The 14,186-nt window shown below is 43.4% G+C and overlaps 1 protein-coding gene across 5 annotated transcripts in view; it reads left to right on the top strand.

The window, feature by feature from the left end:
* STAT3 (signal transducer and activator of transcription 3) overlaps positions 1-14,186 on the top strand; it is a 71,966-nt gene that overhangs the window by 40,864 nt on the left and 16,916 nt on the right. For all 5 annotated transcript variants that reach the window (XM_039256787.1, XM_039256790.1, XM_039256788.1 and 2 more), the window contains exons 4-11: positions 827-925; positions 8,779-8,874; positions 9,051-9,132; positions 9,351-9,445; positions 9,605-9,756; positions 12,551-12,709; positions 12,838-12,930; positions 13,765-13,824. In XM_039256787.1, coding sequence (XP_039112718.1) covers positions 827-925; positions 8,779-8,874; positions 9,051-9,132; positions 9,351-9,445; positions 9,605-9,756; positions 12,551-12,709; positions 12,838-12,930; positions 13,765-13,824 — 836 coding nt within the window. The remainder of the gene's footprint in view (positions 1-826; positions 926-8,778; positions 8,875-9,050; positions 9,133-9,350; positions 9,446-9,604; positions 9,757-12,550; positions 12,710-12,837; positions 12,931-13,764; positions 13,825-14,186) is intronic.

Here is a 14,186-nt window from a genome sequence, read left to right as displayed (position 1 = left end):
AGTAGGGTGTCCGCTTTCTGTCCTGGAAGTATTTCTTTTCTCCTTTGGCTACGTCATGAGATCCTATCTTGTACTTTAAATCAAAGGAGAAGTTAGCAGACCTTTCTCAAACCTCTGTATACCCACCCTTGAACTTCGTTATCTGAAATCCACTCCTTTTGTCTGTTGAAGTAACAATATGATTGTTCTGTTAATTATATTATGTTAACATGTTAATAACATGATCAGTAACTAGCAGTTTCATAGGAAGATGACTTATTTTTATTTTATTTTTTTAAGAAACTTTAAAAAATATTTGTTTTTGAGAGAGAAAGAGAGAGAGCACAAGCAGAGGAGGGTCAGAGAGAGAGGGAGACACGGAATCTGAAACAGGCTCCAGGCTCTGAGCTGTCAGTGCAGAGCCTGGCACAGGGCTCAAACCCACAAACCGTGACATCATGACCTGATCCTAAGTCTGATGCTTAACCGACTGAGCTACCCCAGGTGCCCTGATGACTTATTTTTAAATGTTAAATGTTTGACCATAACTGGATACTCTTAGACAAAGTCTCTTGCCTCCATGTAAGACCAGATAACATATTGTCCAAAGATTCAGACTAACATGTCTTCAGTCGCAGATGTGCAGCTCATTGTGACAATCTTTTTTCTGTTCTCCCCTTCATCTCCCACTGGTGGCGGCCAGGCTCTGAGGCCCTCATTTTATTGTTTCATATAGGAGATGTAATGCTTTCATTGATCTATGAGGAAGTTAGCTTTAAGTTAGCAGAGTTGGGTCTGCATTTCCTAAGCCTGCTGCTACTTATCATTCTCTCTCTCCCACTTACAGAGCAGATATCTGGAGAAGCCAATGGAGATTGCCCGAATTGTGGCCCGGTGCCTGTGGGAAGAGTCCCGCCTGCTCCAAACTGCAGCCACCGCAGCCCAGGTGAGCCGTGGGAAGAAACAAAGCACTATTGAAGATGTGTTTTCCTTCTGGTATTCAAAGATATGCTTGCTCTTACCCAGTCGTTAGCGTGTACACCGACCTCCGTGGTAGAAGTGGGTGTTTGGGGTTCTTTTTCTTTTATATAATGAAAAGAATTTACTTTTTTCTTGAGTATATAATGCACTCTCCTTAAAAAAAAATTTTTTTTAACATTACACAATGATACGGGGAAGAAAGTTTTACAAAAATCTAAAATGTCACTCCCTTTCTTTATTATCTCTTCCCAGGAAACCAACATTAATAGTGTGGTATATATGGTTTTATACCTTTGTCCAGGCTCATATAAACTACAGAAAATATACACACACATACACACACCATACACCATATATAAATGGGTTTACTTCTCTCCCTCTTGCTTTTTTCATTTAATAGTATGTCGTATGAATCCTTCTAAGTCCAGGAATATAAAGCTAACTATTTTTTTTATTTACTGCATAATATTCTATGGTATAGATTTGCTGTAATTTATTCATTTATTCTTTCTTTGATATTTGCTTCATTCTGTTTTTTCTCCCCATTATAAACACTACTACAGTGTCTCCCTATACAACTTTATGTTTGTACTTTGATTTCTCTATGATAAATTTCCAGGCATGGAATTGCTGGGTCAAAGGGTATATATATTTTAGTTATATAGATCTAGATTCCTTTCCCCAAAGGTTGTACCAGTTGACATTTGCATGAGTGGGGTATGATAAGGTATTATTCTTCGGTGCCACCTTGGAGATTATTTGAGACTGAATCATTCAGGTTCATGGGCATTTCTCTTTTGTGGTTAAGTTTGAGAATATCCTCATTAGAGCTAGAGATAACAGTTATCTCGGGGATAGAGATAACATGACACTAACTTCCATTGGGGAACAGTTCCATGCCACTGGGCTCATCACTTATGTTGTTATATGATAGCCATATCTATCTAGAACATCTAATATCTGTCTAGAACATCTAGAATATCTAACTTATCTGTAACATCCAATCTATTATGTGTGTATATATCCTACTGTGTTGTGCTAGTTATCATCACCCCCTGCTTTAAAGGAGGTTGTGGTCTCGGGGCGCCTGGGTGGCTTAGTCGGTTAAGCGTCCGACTTTCGCTTAGGTCATGATCTCGCGGTTCGTGGGTTCGGGCCCCGCGTCGGGCTCTGTGCTGACTGCCGGCTCAGAGCCTGGAGCCTGTTTCAGTCTGCGACTCCCTCTCTCTCTGACCCTCCCCTGCTCACGCTGTCTCTCTCTCCTAGAAATAAATAAAACATTAAAAAAAAAAAAAATTAAAAAAAAAAAAAATAAAGGAGGTTGTGGTCTGATAGAAACCGAAAAATCAAACAACTTTATAATGCAATAAAATACAAAATTAAAATATACTATAAAAGAAGAAACTTAACTAGATCAATGACCATAAAAATATATTGAAAAAGACTTTTAAAAAAATGTACACTCCCTTTGCCACCAAAAAAGCCAAGGAGCGCCTGGGTGGCTCAGTCAGTTAAGCATCTGACTTCGGCTCAGGTCATGATCTCGCAGTTCGTGGGTTTGAGCTCTGTGCTGGGCCCTGTGCTGGTAGGTAGCTCAGAGCCTGGAGCCTGTTTCCGGTTCTGTGTCTCCCTCTCTCTCTGATCCTTCCCTGCTCTCTCTCTCTCTCTCTCTCTCAGAAATTAATAAAAAACATTTAAAACATTAAAAAAAAAGCCAATAGCCCCAATGGTTTAAAAGTTTTGTTTTAACAGACTTTCATGGCATAGATTGTTCTGTTATCATTCAAACTCTCCCAAGGTCTAGAAAGAAAAGAGATGTTTCCAGCTTCTTTTATGAGGCTGGAATAATCCTAATATCAAAACCCAAAAAGACTGTGTAAGTAAAGAAAATGGTTAGGATTTTGGCATCCTACTTAGCGTACCAAGCATGGCTTATGTTCTAGGGGTGCAAGGATGGCTCAACATTAGGAATTCTCTTAATGTAATTCATTAAATTAGTAAGCTAATGAAGAAAAACCCTTTTTTTTGTTAGACCAAATTTAGTGTCCATTCTAGATAAAAGTAAGAAACTTTCTTAACACAGTAAAGAATATTTGTCAGAACTTCTCTTAATATAATAAAGAATATTTGTCAGAAACCAAATCGAACAGTGTGTACATGAGGGAACACTAAAGTATTCTTATTAAAAGCAGTTACAAGATTGAGGGTGCCTCCAGCTATTAATATTTTTCTGAAGGATTCAGCCAATACAGTAAGACAGAAAAAGGAATGAGGGCATAAATGTTGGAAAGCTAGAGACAAAATTGTCATTATTTATAGATGGATAGGTCTTCCTACAAGATCCAAGGGAAATAATTAAAAAAGAAAAAAATACCAACCACTATTCTAGGGTTAAGCATCTGACTCTTAATTTTGGCTCAGGTCATGATCCCACGGTTCCTGGGTTCAAGCCCTGCATCCAGCTCTGTGCTGACAGGAGCCTGCTTGGGATTCTCTTTCCTTCTCTCTCTCCCCCTCCCCTGCTCACGTTCTTTCTGTCTCTCTCTTAAAATAATAAATAAGCTAAGAAAAAAAAGGAAAAATAAATAAACTGTTGGAACTAACAAGAGTTTAGGAAGATGAATGCATTCAGGATAAATATTTTAAGAATTTTATCTAGTTCTGTTTATTTATTTATAATTCTTATTTTTTATTTTTGAGAGAGAGACAGAGTGCAAGCTAGGGAGGAACAGAGAGAAAGGGAGACACAGAATCCAAAACAGGCTCCAGACTCTGAGCTGTCAGCACAGAGCCTGATGTATGGCTCGAACCCACGAACCGTGACATGATGACCTGAGCTGAAGTTGGATGCTCAACTGACTGAGTTACCTGGGTGCCCTATTTATTTATATTTGAGAGATAGAGAGAGAGACAGCGAGTGAGTGAGGGGCAGAGAGAGAGAAAGAGAGGGAATCCCATGAGGTTCAGAGAGAGAGAAGGAGAGAGACAGAGAGAGAAAGACAGAGAAAGAGTGTTGGGAGCCTGGATCAGGGCTAGAACTCACCCACAGCTCAAACTCATGAACCGTAAGATCATGACCTGAGTCAAAACCAAGAGTCAGATGCTCAACCAACTGAGCCACCCAGACGCCCCACCATCATAACCATTTTTAAGTGTACAGTTCAGTAGTCTTAAGTCCAGTAACATTATTGTGCAACCTGTCTTCAGAACTCTTTTCATCTTGCAAAACTAAAACCTTATACCCATTAAATAATATCTCTCTTCGTTCCCCTTTCATTCTAGTCACTGGCAATCACCATTCTTCTTTGTGTCTCTATGAATTTGACACTCTAGGGACCTTATAGAAGTGGAATCATAACACTGTATTTTTGTGACTGGTTTATTTCACTTACCATAATTCCTTACAGTTCATTTTTGGTGTAACACATGTCAGAATTTCCTTCCTTTCAAAGACTGAATAATGTTCCACTGTATGTATACCCTATTTTGTTGACTCATTTGTCTGTTGAGGGACATTTGAGTGGCATCCACATTTTGGCTCTTGTGAATAATGCTGTTATGAACTTTAAGTGTACCCTTTTTTTTCCCCTTGCAAGACAAAGATGTAGCAAGAACATAGAAGAAAGGACATCTAGGGGCGCCCGGGTGGCTTAGTCGGTTAAGCGTCCGACTTTCGCTCAGGTCATGATCTCGTGGTTCGTGGGTTCGAGCCCCGCGTTGGGCTTTGTGCTGACTGCCAGCTCAGAGCCTGGAGCCTGTTTCAGAGTCTGTGACTCTCTCTCTCTGACCCTCCCCTGCTCCCGCTGTCTCTCTCTCTCTCTCTCTCTCCTAGAAATAAATAAAACATTAAAAAAAAAAAAAAAAGAAAGGACATCTAAGTCTACCTGAGGGAGTCAGGGAAGGTATCACAGAGAGAGAGACTGTGATTGAGCCAAGACTTAAGGCTGATTGCGTGTGTACCAGGCTGATGAGGAGAGAGCCCTCCAGGCAGAAAGAAGATCCTGTTCAGACAGGGAAAGCTTAACGCATGTATTCTTGGGAGGAGTGTGGAAAATTCAGCATCTGGTTGGATAAGGAAAGATCAGCCCAACAACTGAGCTTTGGAAGAGCAGTTAACCGCAAGGGTCCTGGGGCCAGAGTGCCTGGGTTTGAGCCCCATAGCTCTGCCACTTGATAAGGCAGTGCGGGTGTTCACCTCTAATGGGAATGGTTATAGTACCTACTTCATGGAACTAAATTAATTCATGCCTGTAAAACGCTTAGAACAGTGCCTGATGCATACATGCGAAATAAACGTTAACTGCTTTCTGCTGCTGCTGTCGCAATTGCTGTCACCATCCTGATCACTGTCACCACTACTGTAAGAAATGGGAGTCCATGGAAGAACTTTAAGCAGAAACTGACGTGCTCAGATATGGGCCAGGGGGTAACTGGTAACACTCGCTGTTCGAGACACTGGAGATAGGGAGGTTGTCCAGGCATCACTAGAGTTTTCTGTTGTAGAGAACCTTTATGTTTTCATTCTGTCCCATAAGATAAAAATATTCGATTTAGGCCAATTTGGGTAGAGGCTCCAACTTTATTTACCATGAGAGGTAGGTACCCTAAGGATGTTCCTAATGTTATGGATCAGGGGTTGGCAAACTATGCCCGTGGCCCAAATCCAGCCTGCCATGCCTGATTTTGCAGATGAAATTTTGGGGAACACAGCCACACCCATTTATGTGTGCATTGTCTGTGGTTGCCTTCATGCTGTGGTGACAAGGCTGAGTATTTACAACAGAGCCTGTATGACCCACACAGCCCAAAATATTTACCACCTGGCAAACTTTTTATAGAAAAAGTTGGCAGCCCTTGATTTAGAACTGCAAGTTGGATATTTGAAGCCTCAGCCCAGGCCTTACTGTTATTTGCTCTGTGTACATCATCTGGCATATTCTGAAGTGTCTTTTATGGGTAAAGCACCAGGAGATAAGGAAGACGAGTAGATGTGATCCCCACTAAGCAGGGCTCTCAGTCTAGATGGGATTGTAGGTATACAGATACTCAAAGTGAGAGAAACGTAGGGGAAGATGTGAGTAATCTTGCCCACAGTAGTTGAATAAGGTTTTACAGAAGAGCAAACGGTTGCACTGAGTTTGAAGGTGAATAAGTTCAGGTGTGTTTGTGCAGAAGCACATGTCAGGCGGAGCAGACAGCGTGTGAGGAGGTAGAGTGTGAAAAACATGCTATATATGGGGAAGAGTGGGTAGTTTGGGTGACTGACAGGGAGGGAAGAAGGCTTAACTTGTTACCAGATTATGCAAAACGTCTGTCAGTGCTGGGTTGAGATGATACACCTGAAAGTAGTGGGTACCCAGTAGTTTTTTTTTTTTAATTTTTTTTTCTTTTTTCATTTTTTTTTAATGTTTTTTTATTTATTTCTAGGAGAGAGAGAGAGAGAGAGAGACAGTGTGAGCAGGAGAGGGTCAGAGAGAGAAGGAGTCACAGACTCTGAAACAGGCTCCAGGCTCTGAGCTGGCAGTCAGCACAGAGCCCGACGCGGGGCTTGAACCCACGAACCGCGAGATCATGACCTAAGCGAAAGTCGGATGCTTAACCGACTAAGCCACCCAGGCGCCCCTTAATGTTTTAATGTTTATTTATTTTTGAGAGAAAGAGAGACAGAGCACGAGCAAGGGAGGGACAGAAAGAGGGAGACACAGAATCTGAAGCTGACTCCAGGCTCTGAGCTGTCAGCACAAAGCCTGACGCAGGGCTTGAACTCACAAACCATGAGATCATGACCCGAGCCGAAGCCGGAAGCTTAACTGACTGAGCCACCCAGGTGGCCCCCCAATAGTTTTTACAAGGGCACTAGAGGCGGGCTTCTGTGGGTGATAACCAATCACAACTGTTCCCTTTTAAGTGCAAGAGCAATTTAGAATAGATGTGTCAGTCAAACACAGACTAAAATATCCGCTGTACTGTTGGTCAAACCAAGGCTGGAAAACATAGTCTGGGCAGGTAGCCATTTGGGATTTCTGATGCCTGTTGGGAGGGAGAGACTGGGTTTGCAGAGGACCACTTCCCTGTGGAACTTCAGAGACCATAGACTAATACCCACGTAACACTGAGAGATACGCCTTTAGAACCGCCTCTAGAAACCAGGCCCTGGCTCCTACCCTGGGGGTGCCTCAGGAAGGCAGAAGTCGAGAGAGGCACCAGGCAACATACTGGGTTCTTTGAAGATCTGTGAATACAGAATGTTTCTCTTAATGTCACTGATCAGATGAGTCACTCCCCCTATGAAGAGAATAAATAGGGGTGGAGGTTGCCTTCCCTAAACTTCTCAGGGAGGTTTGCGTTCCCTGGGCTTGGATGGGGACCATGGGAAAGGGAAAGAATGGATCCCTCTAGAACTGGCATGTTTGGCTCCCTTTTGAAGACTCCTGGTAGCAGCATAGAGAACAGATTGGAAGTCAGAGATCAGTAGTTGGGGCTTGACATGAGCCAGTGGCACAAATCGAGATCTATCTGCGAGGTTGTAGAACCTAGAGCCAGGACAGTTCGGTGACTCAGTGTGAAGTCTGTCTTTGAGAATTTCTACTTTAGAAAACAGGACCTATACAATGAGAAGGAATGAAATCTGGCCATGTGTAGCAACATGGATGGAACTTGAGGGTGTTATGCTAAGCGAAATAAGTCAGGCAGAGAAGGACAGATATCATATGTTTGCACGTATAGGAGGATTAGGAGGAACTTGACGGAGGACCATGGGGGAGAAGAAGGGGGGAAATGGTGGGGGAAAGGGAGAGAGGCAAACCACGAGAGACTCTTGAATGCTGAGAACAAACAGAGGGCTGATGGGGGTGGGGGAGAAGGGAAGGGGGGTGATGGGCATGGGGGAGGACACTTGTGGGGATGAGCACTGGGTGTTATATGAAAACCAACTTGACAATAAAGTATTTTAAAAAATAGCAATAATAATAGTAGAAGAAAGAAAGAAAGAGAGAGAGAGAGAAAGAGAGAAGGAAGGGAGGGAGGGAGGAAGGAAGGAAGGAAGGAAGAAAACAGGACCTATGATGTCTTTCCTAGACTCTCCATTCTGTTCTGTTGATGGATTCCTCAGTCCTATGCCAGTACACACCATCTTGATCATTGCAGCTTTTATTGGTCTTTCGTTTTTAATTTTTCATTTATTCATCTCAGTTAATCCGTACACCCAACATGGGGCTCAAACTCACCCCCCTGAGATCAAAAGCTACACGCTCCTCTGACTGAGCCAGCCAGGAGCCCCAGATTTTCTATTACTTTGACAGAATTTACCATGTTGACATTCCACGGGCTCTCTGGCCTTTTCAAGGTAGCAGCCTTCCCTTCTGCCCTGAGGTATTCTCTCTTCATGTAGCATTCCACCTCTGGAACAGTGGTTTTTTATTACCCCACAGAAATGTGTTGGGTACCACATACACTAAATAGGCATCGAAGATCTGCTATCATAAGTGTTCTCAATTTTTCAACATACTTTACCTAGAATGAGGGTTTTGAAGGTAGGGACCATGTCTTAGCTCAACATGTGATCTCCTAGGGTGAACAGAGTGGCTTTTTAGTATGGCCTGGGGTAAAAAGGCAGGGACATGGGCAGAACTACGGGAAAGCCCCCTTGGCACTATGCTGATGGGCCCCGGCACGCTGCCTCTGTCTCCCTTCCCCTCACAGCCGCAGTGGCACCTCAGCCAGACAGGAAGGGTTGTGGGTGAAATGGAGACTGGACAGAGGTACTTTTCTCCCCATATTCCCTGCATTCACACGGGTGTTGACTCCCTTCTTTGGCAGCAAGGGGGCCAGGCCAACCACCCCACGGCCGCCGTGGTGACGGAGAAGCAGCAGATGCTGGAGCAGCACCTGCAAGATGTTCGGAAGCGAGTACAGGTGAAGCAAGTCGTGGGCAGGAAGCCTTTCCTTGGGGACATTGCCTATGGGTCCTGCGTGTGTCTCTTTTGAGGTTTTGGCTTCATTTTAATTCTCAGAAACTTTCTTTTCCCTCTTGCCCAGGAAAATCTTTTTTTACCTCTATTTTTCTGTTTTGTTTTGTTTGCTTTCAACAGGACCTAGAACAGAAAATGAAAGTGGTAGAGAATCTCCAGGATGACTTTGACTTCAACTATAAAACCCTCAAGAGTCAAGGAGGCAAGTGACTATTAGAGACGTTAAAATCTGCTGTAGAAAGTGAGTTACTTGAGTTTCAGGACTTCTGTGTCTGGCGTCCCGTTCAGACTTTGTGGCAGAGGCGGGGGCGGGGGCTGCGTACAGGGAAGGGGTGTGTGGGGGTAACCGGTGCATCCCAGAGCCAGTTGTGAAGGGTGCCAGTATCCCGCCAGGTCAAGGAGGTTTTCCTTCATCTGCAGACATGCAGGATCTGAATGGAAACAACCAGTCAGTGACCAGGCAGAAGATGCAGCAGCTGGAGCAGATGCTCACGGCGCTGGACCAGATGCGGCGCGTAAGAGCCCCACGCTCCCCCAGTGTCCCCCCACCAGTACACTGCAGCCACTTGTGGCAGAACTTGCTTGGTTTCTAGTAAGTTCCTTCTCTGGAAGTGACTAAATGTGGTTAGAGACGGTCTGAGGAAATGTTCTGTGTTGTTTGGGTTTCCAACCAGAGCATCGTGAGTGAGTTGGCGGGGCTTTTGTCGGCGATGGAGTATGTGCAGAAAACGCTCACGGACGAGGAGCTGGCTGACTGGAAAAGGCGGCAACAGATTGCGTGCATCGGGGGCCCACCCAACATCTGCCTAGACCGCCTAGAAAACTGGTAAGAGATGAAAGAGATGTTCTTCCTCTCTTTCTAGAAAGCTGAGCTAAAATCATGGGTACAACTGCAGCGCCCCCCCCCCCGCCCCCCCAGGTTGGTACTCTTGTTTCCAAGGTGGAGACTTTTTTATATTCAAGTGAAGTCCGAGTTAAAGTCTAAAGAGTTTCACTCATTTGGATGCCTGTTTGATAAAAATGTGTTTATGTTGCTATATTTTAAGTATGTATATTTTTAAAAAATTTATTTTCAAGTTAGTTAACATACAGTTTAGTCTTGGCTTCAGGAGTAGAAGTCTCTTACATATAAGAATGTTTTACTTAATAACAAAGCATGTGGTGTAACTATGTAGCACAGACTAAATTTTGAATTTTAGTTGTTTTAATAATCTCAGATGATGCATGTTCTTTATAAAGGAAAAAAATTCAGATACAAAACAATTAATAAAAAGAGGAAAAGTCTTTTAAAAACCAATCATTCAGAGGTACCTATAGCTAAAAGAGCAGTGACCATCCCTCTGGAAGTTTCTTATTGTAGATATATGTAAAGATAGCCATCTATACATTTTCACATCGGTGGGATCATTCTTTTTTTTTTTTTTAACGTTTATTTATTTTTGAGAGACAGAGCAGGGGAGGGGCAGAGGGAGGGAAACACAGAATCTGAAGCAGGCTCTAGGCTCTGAGCTGTCAGCACAGAACCCGAAGCGGGGCTCGAACTCACCGTGAGATCGTGACCTGAGCCGAAGTCAGACGCTTAATCGACTGAGCCACCCAGGCGCCCCCCACCTTTTTAAAAAAAATTTTGGTTATCTTTTTTTAAAATTTATTAATTAAAAAATTTTTTAAGTTTATTTATTTATTTTGAGAGAGAGAGGGGGAGAGAGAGGAAGAGAGAGAATCCCAAGCAGGCTCTGCACCCTCAGCACAGAGCCCGACATGGGGCTCGATCTCTCAGACTATGAGATCATGACCTCGGCTGAAATCAAGAGGCAGACACTCAACCACCTGAGCCACCCAGGCACCCCTTGGTAATCTTTTTTTTAATGTTTGTTTATTTATTTTGAGATGGGGGTGGGTTGCAGAGAGAGTGGTAGAGAGGGAATCCCAAGCAGACTCCATGCTGTCAGCACAGAGTCCAATACAGGACTCAATCTCATGAACCCTAAGATCATGGCCTGAGCCAAGATCGAGAGTCAGACACTTAACTGACTGAGCTGCCCAAGGGCCCAGTGGGATCGTTCTTTATCTGGTCTTTTGCTTTCATTCATGCAGCAGGTCTTAATGAGTATCCTTGATGTGCAAGGCCCAACAATGAACGTGATTCACCAGCTTAAACTATGAGAAGCTTGACACAAGGGGGAACCACCAGACTAGAGCATGAAATTGGAAATTTAGGAGAGCTCTACCTAACAAAGCCTGTTCATATCCTTTCTAACCCTGAGTTTTATCAGTGTACTGAGAGCAGTTTTAAGTGCTTTCTGATCAGGAAACCAAAAAGTTTGAGTTCTGGAAATAGGAGAATGTAAGAGCCAGAAAAAATCCCAGCAGCTGCCCTGTTCCTTACCCACCCCCCCACCCCTAAAATCTTTTACTTTCTCTCTTTGAGATCTTTTAGTCTTTATTAATCACGTAGTCCAACCCCTTCTCTCCTGTAAGGGAACGTTGAGGCCCACATGGTGAAGGGACCTGGCCAGGGTTGAACAGACAGTGAGTGGCAGAATGAACTCAAACCCATCTTCTTGGGCTGCCTAATTATCTGCATTTCCCCAGTCCCCACATTTTGGTCCAAAGACAGGTTAGGATGAAGACGATGCCAAACTTCATATTTCACATTCTCCATTGCTGGGTTCTAATGCTTGTCACTTCCTGATGGTAACTCCCTTCATGCTTCCTAGGGGTATGTTTTAACACTTTTTCCTTATGCCTGGCTCCCTCTCTGAAATGTTAAATTTTAGAAAGATATTATTTAAAAATAAAAATAGGGGCGCCTGGGTGGCTTAGTCGGTTAAGCGTCCGACTTTCGCTTAGGTCATGATCCAGCGGTTCGTGGGTTCGAGCCCCGCGTCGGGCTCTGTGCTGACTGCCAGCTCAGAGCCTGGAGCCAATTTCAGAGTCTGTATCTCCCTCTCTCTCTGACCCTCCCCTGCTCACGCTCTCTCTCTCTCTCTGTCCTAGAAATAAATAAAAATATTTAAAAAATTAAATTAAATTAAAAAATAAAAAGTAAAATAAATGCCCTTTTTCTTATTTTTGTTTTATTTTATTTTTTAAACATTTTTTAATGTTTATTTATTTTTGAGAGAGAGAGAGAGACAGAGCGCAAGTAGGAAAGGGTCAGAGAGAGAGGGAGACACAGAGTCCAAAGCAGGCTCCAGGCTCTGACCTGTCAGCACAGAGCCTGATACAGGGCTCAAAATCATGAACCACGAGATCATGACCTGAGCCGAAGTCAGATGCTCAACAGATTGAGCCACCTAGGCACCCCTATTTTATTTTTTAGTAAGCTCTATGCCCAATGTGGGTCTTGAACTCAGGGCTTGACTCTGAGACCAAGCGTCACATGCTCTACCACCTGAGCCAGCCAGCTTCCTCCCTGCCCCCCACCATTTTCTCTTATTTAATGCCACTGAACCGTACACTTCTAGATGATTTATGTTATGTATATTTTGTCACACTAAAAAAATAATGCCCCTTTCTTATTTTAGGGGACTGCATGGTGGTGGGATTCCTTCCCCTTCTCCAACTCTCACTGGCGTGCACTCAGGTCACTGGTAGCTTTCTTATTTTATTGGCAGGATAACCTCGTTAGCGGAATCCCAACTTCAGACCCGCCAACAAATTAAGAAACTGGAGGAATTGCAGCAAAAAGTGTCCTACAAAGGGGATCCCATTGTACAGCACCGGCCGATGCTGGAGGAGAGGATTGTGGAGCTGTTTAGAAACCTAATGAAAAGGTAACTTAGAATTCTTTCTCTCATCACTTCCTCCTCCCCGCCGCACACGCCTCCTTCACTTTGGAGGCGCAGGACAAAGACCAGTTCACCATGAAGCGTATGGACTGTGCCTTCTCTGTGCCTTTCAGTGCCTTTGTGGTTGAGCGGCAGCCCTGCATGCCCATGCATCCTGACCGGCCCTTGGTCATCAAGACTGGCGTCCAGTTCACTACCAAAGTCAGGTGGGTCCCGTACTTTCTCTTTTGGTAGATATTTTATTGAGAGACGCTCTTAAAGGGATGAGAGACAGTTGGCAGCCAGGGTCATTCTTTCCAGGCATCGCAGGTGGGTATGGAATTTGTTGGCATAATATCAACTTGCTCTTTGATTCTTCTGTCAAAAGCTAAGGAACGGTTACCTTTTTGAGGTTACATGGGCATCTTCCTATAATTTCAGCCCACAGTCTTAGGCTGTTGTGTCTCCTCCTGTCCTGCAAGAGAGGCAAGATAATGCTGGTTATTTTCTGTTCTCTGAGCCTCCCTCTCCCCGAGGATTTTAAGGGAAAGAGTAAGGCCTAGTGATCTAGAAGCTAAGAGGCAATAGAGCAGGTGGGTGGTGAGCATGGAGGGTGGGGTGTGACTTTCACACCCACGACAGAATAGGTACATTGGGGCTTGCCCTTCTGTAGTGAAATTTCCCTCTTCAGAAGCTTGGTGGTTTCAGGTTTAATAGAAGGAATACCAGCTGCAGAGCACATATTCCTGTAATATTTCTCATGAAATGGCTTTTATTATCCTTTGGTGAATGTCTCACAACTTTGTCCAAGTTCGTAGTTCTTAGGCTGTCTTTCAGGACCCACCTCTTGACCTGAAGGGATGATACTCAACATAAGGTCAAAGATGGCACTAAGCAGGAAGAGGAATTTGGGATTGTGCTTCGTTCGCCTTTTAGAAATGAAGCGTTGTGAATTTTATATTTCTTCAAGTAGATGTTGCTGGAGGAGCCTACAGACTTGTCTTGGAAACTGATTTTTTTCCCTTTTACTCAGAAACTTTTTTCCTCCTTTTTTAAAACAGATTGCTGGTCAAATTCCCTGAGTTAAATTATCAGCTTAAAATTAAAGTGTGCATTGACAAGTAAGTACTCTGTATCTTTGCTCTTTTTTCAAATGAGAGACAGAGAAATGAGAACTTTGACAGGTTATCGTGTGAACCTGAGACTATCTCCATTCAAGGGTCTTCGTTTTTGAACAAAAAATTTCAGAAGCCTTGCCCTGAACAAAACCACAAAGTTAGTGGTACAGATATGAGTTGCGATTGCTATTGTGACCCAGGCCCCCCCTTTTTTAACTTGTAAATGTAATTTATGCATATCATATAAAACCCCGACTATATGGGAAAAGTTGATGGTTTTTAATGTTCCACGCTTCATCACACAATGGAATACATCTTTTTTTTTTTTTTTTTTTTTTAACGTTTGTTTATTTTTGAGAGAGAGA

This window comes from Hyaena hyaena, unplaced genomic scaffold (genome assembly GCF_003009895.1).
Source record: "Hyaena hyaena isolate Hyena2069 unplaced genomic scaffold, ASM300989v1 scaffold_589, whole genome shotgun sequence".
NCBI classification, from domain to species: domain Eukaryota; kingdom Metazoa; phylum Chordata; class Mammalia; order Carnivora; family Hyaenidae; genus Hyaena; species Hyaena hyaena.
The sequence above is the reverse complement of the archived record's forward strand: the minus strand, read 5'-3'. Positions and strand labels throughout refer to the sequence as shown.